The sequence below is a fragment of the Tenrec ecaudatus genome, chromosome 3 (assembly GCF_050624435.1).
Source record: "Tenrec ecaudatus isolate mTenEca1 chromosome 3, mTenEca1.hap1, whole genome shotgun sequence".
In the NCBI taxonomy this organism is placed as follows: domain Eukaryota; kingdom Metazoa; phylum Chordata; class Mammalia; order Afrosoricida; family Tenrecidae; genus Tenrec; species Tenrec ecaudatus.
Window position 1 is genome coordinate 39,262,248 of NC_134532.1, and position 10,256 is coordinate 39,272,503.

At 39.4% G+C, this 10,256-nt stretch overlaps 1 protein-coding gene across 1 annotated transcript; it reads left to right on the plus strand.

Moving 5' to 3' along the window:
- Positions 1-3,361: 3,361 nt before the first annotated feature.
- Positions 3,362-7,310, plus strand: LOC142442221 (uncharacterized). The gene is given in 3 exon segments (XM_075543504.1): positions 3,362-3,822; positions 4,078-5,342; positions 7,285-7,310. Coding segments are annotated over 3 exon segments (1,752 nt in total).
- Positions 7,311-10,256: the final 2,946 nt, after the last annotated feature.

Below are 10,256 nucleotides of genomic sequence, written 5' to 3' on the forward strand. Positions count from 1 at the left end.
ATAACTTCTGTTATTTTCAAGTATCTAAAATCATCTTTCTAGCAAGAAAAGTCTTATCAGCTTAGGACATATTTTAGCATTGTACCTCAAATTTTTTTCTACTTGTAAGATTTTTAAAAAATTTGTTTCTCCAATAATTTTGTAAGTGCAAAGGGCATTTTTAATATCCTGCATTCATGTTTTTTTTATTAAATGCATGTCTGCTATATATTCCTTACTGTAAAGTATGCCTTCCTTAGGCCCACCCCTTCTTCTTAACAGGTCCAATGCCTGAAAAATGACCTCTGCTGCTTTTAAAGAGCAGTTCGGCTGTATGTCTTCCAACAGATATTTTTGGTTGTTATTCATATAATGCACAGTATATTCAATATTGTCCTCTCATTTTCTGTCTATTCAACATTGCTCTCATTTTCTATCTTTTGAGTAGTCTTTCTGTTTCCATATGTGTGATGCTGTCCTTGGTGTCATCCCACAACTCACCTTGTTTCAGTCATTAGTCTTCAGACATCAGTCTTGCCTTTTTTGACTAATGAGCTTCTTCATCATTTCATTCAATAGATGTGGTTGATTTGATTTTTGTTTGTTCCATTCAGAAAGATCCATGTGTTCAGTTTCCATTTCTGTTGTTTAATAAGGAATTTGCTGTGAATTCATCATTGGTCTCAAAATTTTATCAGTAAACTTATGTGTCATTTCTGTCAGTAAGGCCAAATTTTCCAATTACTAATACCGGTCCCAAATTTTACAATCATCAGTGTACATGATTGTATGGTTGATCAATGTCAGCCTGCAAAAGTTATGTGACATATTCTAAACATACATATATATTTATGTATGTATATATTATACATAATGTATGTATTATATGTGTATATATTTAAATCTTAAATATATATTTTAATAAATATATGTTATATATATATTTAAATCTTAATGATATCACAACATTCCACAGTTCAGTCACATCCAGCAGTGCTGTCCAATTGCTACCACAGTTTCAAAACATTTTCTTCTTAAATTCTTTGATATTAGCTCCGCTTTATCCCCTCTTTCCCCCACGTTCAATTTATTTATTGTGGAAAACAACCTGGATCAAAGTGTAAGGAGCCTTATCCCTATATCCTGACCACAGGGCTTGGACAACCAGTACTAATGTTAGAAGAAAACCTCCACAGCCCCAAGGATAAAGCTAGAGCTGATAATGCACAATCTCCAGATAGAGTTTTCACTATAACTGCCCTCCAAAAAAATGTTAGTATACAGCCCCTACAGGTGCCTTTCTTATTGCTACTCAGCTAAAAGATGCCTAGTTTTAAAAGTAATCAGATTCCCTTTGTCGCTATCACTCAAGAAATCAACTGTCCCTTTGTCTCTTTAATGCCATCTGGATGGGTCCTAAGGGATGGCTGTGGAATTGAAGGGCAGATATAGAAAGGCTTTTTATTATTTCACCAATTTATATAGTCTCAGGGCATGCAGCCACCTCCTGCACACACACACACACACACACACACACACACACACCCCTACACCTACAGACACCTACCTATATAACAAGGTAGGCAGTATATTTACCCTGCAGGTCCCTGAACTAATTTGGGTGAGCAGCTTAAGACCAGTGCTGAGGCTGAGGGCAGGTGAAGGGGAGAAACTGGCCTCTGAGCAGGGAGAACAATAACAACATTTCTGTTCTTGTAGTTAAAGCTGGTGGCAGATAGCAATGATGCTTGTATGAGGCATCATTAAGGTAGCACGATAATGAGAGGATATTGTGAGGATGATTTTTAATTAAGACAATGTGACTGGGACTCTTCTCTAACTTACAAATGTGAATGCCTCCCTCCAACCAGATACCGGGCCTTGCAATCTTCTTTAATTCTGAGAATAAAGAATCGGTCTGCATCCATTCCCTTCTTGGTCTTCAGTTTCCCACAGCCTGATACTTCTCAAAAAGTGTTCTAAAAGAGTTCAACATATGCCCACATTTCCACTTGTCCGTTCTGTTGTGCCTGTGCCTTTTGGAGGCTTGCACACCTGGCTACTATAAGAACTCACTGTTAAATGACCTCGCTATCTTACTCCGTCATCGGAGATGAAGCCACTCTACCCTGTTTTGCTGTCTGCTTTATCATCCTTAATTGCACACGTTATTCCTACGAGCCATTTCGACTGTGGGGCTGGATCCCATGCTTTATGTTTGCTTAAACAGTTGGTGCACAAATGTAATAACACTTGTAGTAACTGGTCTTCCTTGCAGGCATATGAGTATTAAGCGTCCACTGACAGAATGGTACTTCAGGGAAGATCTTGCAGTGTACTTTTGGATGATGAATATGATGCCAGTCTTCTTTAATTTGTCAGCCTCAGCCTTATAAAGCACTTGATTATCTGATTAAAAATAGCCAATTCCAGTCTATTTAGTTGAATAACTCATACATTATCAATTTTTAAACACTGTATTTTGTTTTGACAACTTGACTTTTTTCTTGATACAATTTCATATATTCCAACTTCCAATTATTAGAGGATGTTTGTAGCTATTTTTTTTCTCATTTTCAGTCAAGGCATGTCAACCACTGAGGGTCCCCAGAGCTCCCCTCCATCCACATCATTACCGTTGACTGTAATTTGAGGATTTAGTACTTCTTCAGTGTTATCCCATTGCTATTAAATCTGAAGGGTTCATGTTCCAGAATTAGATAAATCACCAAGACTTCCTCCCAGCCCCTATTTCTGGAGATTCCACTAATCCCTGTGCACCATGGGTGGTCTTGCTTGTATTTGAAATACTGGGTGGCAGTGCTTCTGGCATCACAGAAACATGCAAGCCACCACAAGATAACACTGAAAGATGAGTGGTGTGAGCTAGAATACAGGCTCCATAAAAAAAGAATGTTTCCGTACCATAATAACTTTCACATATACCTGTGAAAATTGTTTTCTCCCAAGTTGAACATTCTGCGTTTTTCACATTCCCAACTTTATGTAGTACTCAGTTGTCTTTCAGTAAAGAGTGATGGAGTGAATATATCTGACCTCTACCAACTGGAATTATCAAGCCTTAGCACCCCTGCAGTCTATTGGTCTCCTTGTCTTCCTTGTATTACGTTTGTTGAACATTTTCAAGTACTTCTTTAAGCAAATACCAAATCCGTGTTAATTCATCACTTTCATATCCAAACTGATTTCTACAATAATTTTTTACCATTTGAATTGTTATAAAATTGTGTTTCTTCCAGTGGGCAATAACATTAATCATAGCATTTTATTTATATTAATATAACAGGGATGTCACTAAAGATCAACTTTGTTTCAATGCATATTTTTAAGGTGTCCATTGTAAAGATGTTGAAAAGAGTCAATGTTCTTTCCTTTTATAGAAATCCAGAAAGATGATCATTTGCTTGACCACTTGCAATGTGAAAGACGCATGGACAGAACGGAATGGTGCTATAAATGCAATACATTGGAAAGTATTGTTTCTCAGCAAAAAAACAATTTTCTTCCAAAGGAAAATTATGACATGATTGGCTTACATGAAAAAATCTTAAAATTAGATTTAATCATTCTGGAATCAAATCAGAACAGAAGGAACAAAATACAGAAGTCAGTTGTGCTCAGTGAAGATGAGAAAACTTTTCGCCATATTGAACAAGAGCAATTTTGTACTGAAATGAAATTCCCTGAGTGTGAACCACCCAGGCTCATGAAGTCACAATGCAGTCAGCATCAGGAGTCTGATGAAATTGAGAAACCACACACAGGCGATAAATGTGGGATAACCTTCATCGAGGACTCTGTGCTCTATGAGCAGCAGATTATTGGTATATTAGATAATAACTATGAATGCAGTCAATGTGGGCAAAAATTCAAGAAACTGTTCAAACTTAATGCACATTATCAAAGAAGTCATGGAGGACAAAAGCTAGGAAAATCATTGCAATGTGGAAAAAGTGTTCACAGTGTATCATACCTTAAGGGACATCAGGAACCTCATGTGGCAGGAATGTCCTGTGTATGCAGTGAATGTGGGAAAGGCTTCACCAGGAAGAGCAATCTCACTGCTCTACTGCAAACTCATACTGGAGAGAAACCCCATGTATGTGGTGAATGTCGAAAAGGCTTTATCTTGAAGAATCCTCTCACTGTTCATCAGCGAACTCATACTGGAGAGAAACCCCATGTATGTCGTGAATGCGGAAAAACTTTTATCTGAAAGAGTAAGCTTACTGTTCATCAGCGAACTCATACTGGAGAGAAATCCCATGTATGTGGTCAATGTGGAAAAGCCTTTCTCAGGAAGGATGGTCTAACTGTTCATCAGCGAACTCATACTGGAGAGAAACCCCATGTATGTGGTGAATGTGGAAAAGCCTTTATCTGGAAGAATGCTCTCACTGTTCATCAGCGAACTCATACTGGAGAGAAACCCCATGTATGTGGTCAATGTGGAAAAGCCTTTCTCAGGAAGGATGCTCTCACTGTTCATCAGCGAACTCATACTGGAGAGAAATCCCATGTATGTGGTCAGTGTGGAAAAGCCTTTCTCAGGAAGGAGGGTCTAACTGTTCATCAGCGAACTCATACTGGAGAGAAACCACATGTATGTGGTGAATGTGGAAAAGCCTTTATCTGGAAGAATGCTCTCACTGTTCATCAGCGAACTCATACTGGAGAGAAACCCCATGTATGTGGTCAGTGTGGAAAAGCCTTTCTCAGGAAGGAGGGTCTAACTGTTCATCAGCGAACTCATACTGGAGAGAAACCACATGTATGTGGTGAATGTGGAAAAGCCTTTATCTGGAAGAATGCTCTCACTGTTCATCAGCGAACTCATACTGGAGAGAAACCCCATGTATGTGGTCAATGTGGAAAAGCCTTTCTCAGGAAGGAGGGTCTAACTGTTCATCAGCGAACTCATACTGGAGAGAAACCACATGTATGTGGTGAATGTGGAAAAGCCTTTATCTGGAAGAATGCTCTCACTGTTCATCAGCGAACTCATACTGGAGAGAAACCCCATGTATGTGGTCAGTGTGGAAAAGCCTTTCTCAGGAAGGAGGGTCTAACTGTTCATCAGCGAACTCATACTGTAGAGAAACCACATGTATGTGGTGAATGTGGAAAAGCCTTTATCTGGAAGAATGCTCTCACTGTTCATCAGTGAACTCATACTGGAGAAAAACCCCATGTATGTGGTGAATGTGGTAAAGCCTTTATCAAGGAGACTGCTCTCACTATTCATCAACGAATTCATACTGGAGAGAAACTCCATGTATGTGGTGAATGTTGCAAAGGCTTTATCCAGACTTCTCTCACTGTTCATCAGCGAACTCATACTTGTGATAAACCCCATATATGTAGTGAATGTGGCAAAATCTTCATTCAAAAAGAAAATCTCAAAACTCATCTACAAATCCACAGGAGAAAAACCCTATGTATGTGGTGAGTGTGTTAAAGCTTTCAGCCAGATGTGATGCCTTACATCACATCAGAGATTTCACAAAGGAAAAAAGCCCTTTGCATGAATTAAATGTGGAAAATCTTATATGTAAAAGTCTGAGTTCGTTAAATATGAGAAAATTCCCCACAAGAAAAACTTTCATTGGGGTGAGTGTAACAAAGGTTTTAAAACCGAGGAAGAGGTGTTAGAGTTTGGCCTGGGCCAAGCATAGGAACAGACAATTGTGACTTATGGGTACCCATGTTTGGCACTGCTGGCATGACCCACCTTTGTGGGGAGAGGATCTTCCAGACTTCTACAGGGTACATGGGGACCTCATTTCTCTTCCAGCTTTCAGTGCCCAGAAGAGAGCTGAACCTGGTGTTTCCAGATCACAGCTATACCAAGAAGTAGAATGCCCACCCTGATTCCACTTGAGCCTTCCCCACCTGCATGCTCTTTGATGTATGGGAACAATTAATCCAGAGGATGAATGGACCATAACAAACCTCAGCCTCCACAACCATGAAACCAAAGAACTAGATGGTGTTCAGCTTCCACTACTAATTACTCTGAAAGGGATCACAAAAGAGGGTCCCTGAGTCGAGTGGGAGAAAAAAGTGGAACAAAACCAAAATCATAAAATAGATCCAGCTTACTGGTCTGAAGGAGACTTGGAATCCGCAGATTATGGCCTTTAGTGGCCATTCAGTCTTGGACCTGCACTCACTCCTCTGCTTCAGCTTTCAGCCAAACAATATACAGGCTTGGAGAGGAAGAATAACATCAAAGAATAACATGCACTCCCTGGAAGATGAACTGTACAAAATCAAAGGAACAGCAGTTGCTTATGGATCAAAACTGTTGCACAAGAAGGAACAGGAAAGAAGGATGAATAACATAAAAACTAAGGGAGGGTGGAAGTGGGAAGAAGGCCGATATATCTTGGGGATCACAGTCAATGTATGAATTGTTGAATTGAAAACCAATTTACTCTGTAATGTTTCAAATCATAAAAAAATGAAGAGTTCACGCCTCATCAATGATTTCATGTAGGAGTTACCATGTAGCTGTAATGTAACAAACTTTAACAAACTTTTACCTGTGTTTCTAAATTTTATTAACATAAACACACAAAATTGACAAGCCTTAAATTCAGTCAAGATGGGAAACTCCACAGGAAGTTATGTGGCATTACATACCAGTGAACTCATGCAGAAGGAAAGCTCTGGCAATATAGTGACCTTGCAAATACCCTCTTTCGTTTCTCTCAGTGTGTCAGTAGACTGCATTAGGATTTTAACTAATGTAGTTCAAGTTGGCTGGCCTTTAGCCTGAAAGTAGTCATGTGACAATAGAGGATTTGTACATCAGAGAAACCATATGAATACAGGGAATGTGGCAGTTCATAGGAATTCAGTGACTGGCAGTGCCTCCAGTATCCAATTTCATTTTCTTTTATGTTCCCCAAATTCTATTGGATAAACATGCACTAATTGGACAGAAAAGGACTGAACAAAATGTCTGTACTTACATTGTATGACTGCAATGTAAATCCTGCAGGAAATCATGAATACAGAAACTGAGAAAGCCTGATAGACTTATCATGTGTGCATATGTACATTGATGTCAAGACCAATATGTGATTTTACATTTGAGCTCTCTCTCGACCCATGTTAACTACGTTAACTGGAGAAACACTGTGACCATAGAGCAGGAATGTGAATAGCCTTGCTCTCATGCAGAATTCTTTGGAAGGTGGATTATTGCAGATGCAGTTAAGTTAAAATCTATCCCTTTATCCTTTGAGATCCTTTTTGACCATTTTAAACCTATTGTAGTTTTTAATATTCCTCTTTTGGATTGAGTTTTATCTCTGTTTAACTTTGTTGTTGCTTTTTAAAATATATTTATCTGTGTATGAATTCCATGATGCTTAATCGTGATATTACTGGATCATATGGGATTTCAAATTCTGTTTCCTCAGTGGCTATGTGTTTATAAGTCCACCAGCAGTATGTATGAATCCCAATCCCTCCAGATCCTCTCCAGCATTTGTTTTGATTCTTTGGTTTGGGATGTCATTATAGGAGTTAAGTGCTAGCTCATTGTGGTTTGAATTTGCATCTTCCTGAAGGCTGGTGATCATGAGCATTTTTTATGTTTGTTAATCATTTGTACTTCATTTTGGTGAACGATCTGTTCATATCCTCCCATTTTTATTGGGTCTTATTTTCTTAATGAGATGTTATAGAGTTCTTTATATTTTTGTATTTAACCCTTTGTCTGATGTGTCGTTGGTAAAAATCATTTCCTAACCCATGGGTTCTCATTTCTCTCTTGTCATGCAGTCCTCTGATGGGCATAAGTGGTGTAATTTCATTGTGTCCAAATTTGGAGTCTTTATTCTAAACGGTGGCTTTTGGGGTGATTCAATTCTCTCCAAAATGACTCAAGGCCCAATGATATTCAGGTGGGTTTATAAGGACAAAAACCAAAGCTGGTTTGGCTATCAGGAGGGGTTGAGAATTTTACATTTCTTTCGGTGGGTAAGCAGGGGAGGGTTGGGGTTCTACATTCCCTCCAGCAAACTTTTTAGACAGATAAGAGAAGCATTAATCTTTTTAACTTTTTGAGGCAGGGTGGAATGGGGTATGGGACAAAAGGCACATACTGAGAGCTGGAGGATATTGACATTTGGGTAATAATACACTGCAACGTGGGAAAACTAGGTGTGGAGGAGAAAGAGGCTACATACTTTAGTGAGGAAAGAGGCCTGGACAGCATTTTCAAAATTCTTTAATGGGGCACACGAGTCAAGAGAAGTTCTTACAGCACTGCACTGCGAACCAAATGCCTGGTGATTCAAACTCACCCAGATGCCTTGGAAGTCAGGCTTAGTTAATGAGTTCTCACAGGTCTCAAGCCTTTAAAATAGAAATGCAGTTCTACTCTTTGCACAACATGACACAGTGAATCAGAATCACCTCCATGGAATCTAAAGCAGTACGTGGTTGGTTTTGGTTTGTTTAATAGCTATGAACATACAGAAACCCTGGATACACAGTGGTAGGGCATTGACTGCCTCAAATCCAGCTTCCAGGAAGAATGATAAAAGGGTCTGCTTCCCAAAAATTTACAACCCATACTCTAAAATGCCCCTGTGAGTTCAAATTGACTTGGTGACTGTGCTTATGGCCTACTTGTATGATTTGTGTAAAAGAAGGACAGCAAACAAATGTCAAAGTCATTCCCTCTGTTCCAGGATTCTGGCATTTTCTGGATGTGGGTTTTCACTGTTTCTTACATAGTCATAGGTGGCAGTGTCCTCAGACTGCAGTCTGATAATCTGAAGATGTCCTGTGCTGACTGAATTAACCATTGAGAAGACCTTTCCTTCTGTAAAGTCCTCAAGGAGATGCATTGATACAGTGACTGCAGTGCTAGCCTCCTCAGACATAGCAGGTCTTGTTTTGATGATGCTGTGTCATTGCTAGGGGTCCTGTAGTCAGTTCTGATTCCCTGTGAACCTGCATACAATAGTCATAAACACTGCTTGGACTTAGATTAGGTCAGGCATCCTCAAGGGGCACTAAACCCCCCAATATTCGGAAATGTGGAAATGATGGTAGGAAATATGATTCAAAGGAAAATACAATCCAATTGGCTGCAGTTGTGTCCTGTTAATTGGTAAAGAAGAATAAAACTTAGTAGGTTAAAATTCTAAATACTTTGTTATTGTTTTGTTTTTCTGATTGTATGACTAAGAGATGGCATGGAGGAAAAGATCCCATTCCAGATCTTATTTAGTGCGTGATTGAAAAGCTCAACAGATGAATGGAGCCTTTCTTCCAAGATGGCTTTGCCTTAAGACTGGCATGCTGTCCTGGCTGTAAGCTAGGAATACATACAGGGTTGAGGGCCAGGGCCTTGACCTAAAACTTGGATCTCTCTTTTGGACTGAGATTCTGCCCAACATGGTCCCTGAATGTCTCCTGAAAGTCATGAGATAAAGAAAGTCAAAGCCATATAAAAAGTGATTGATTTTCATTTAAATTAAAATTATGACATAAAATTATTTAGGTTAATATGGTCTACAACAGTAGTTCTCAACTTGTGGGTCACAACCCATTTGGGGTTTGGATGGCCCTTTCACAAGGTTCTCCTGATTCATAACAGTAGCAAAATTACAGTTATGATGTAGCAAGAAAAACAACATGAACTGTGTAAAAAGTTTGCGGCATTAGGCAGGTTTAGAACCACTGCTCTAAGCGATCTATAATTATAACTCAATTCTGAACAAGATCCCAGCCTCTATCTTTAAGGACATGGAAATTACTCAAGTTTAAAAAAACAGTCAAATAGACCCAGGATAAATAAGGTCAGAACAAACATTAAAGGACCCATGGGGCTTTGAATCTGTGTGACCCACTGCATCTCCCTGCCACTGGCCCGATGGGAGACCCAGCACCATCAGGGGGAGGAAGAAAAGGGAGGCAGACATTTCTGTATCAAAGGATCCCTAACTCAGACGGCTCTGGATTCCCGATTGCAGCGCGGTGATAGTGGTGGTCTCATTAAGTAAGAAATCACAACAGGCATTTGCCGAGGAGTGTTTCTGGCTGTTATAAGAGGTGGGGGACTATCAACAGTGTGCTAATGCACAGGCACCACAGCTCCACAACAAAGTGTCTCCAGAGCTGGTTGTTGAAACAAGTTGGATGACAGAGATGGGAGTGATGTGACCCACAAGTATGCCTTGAATTAGTAAGCTCCTTAGATTCCAATATTTGCAATTAGAAAATTATGAATT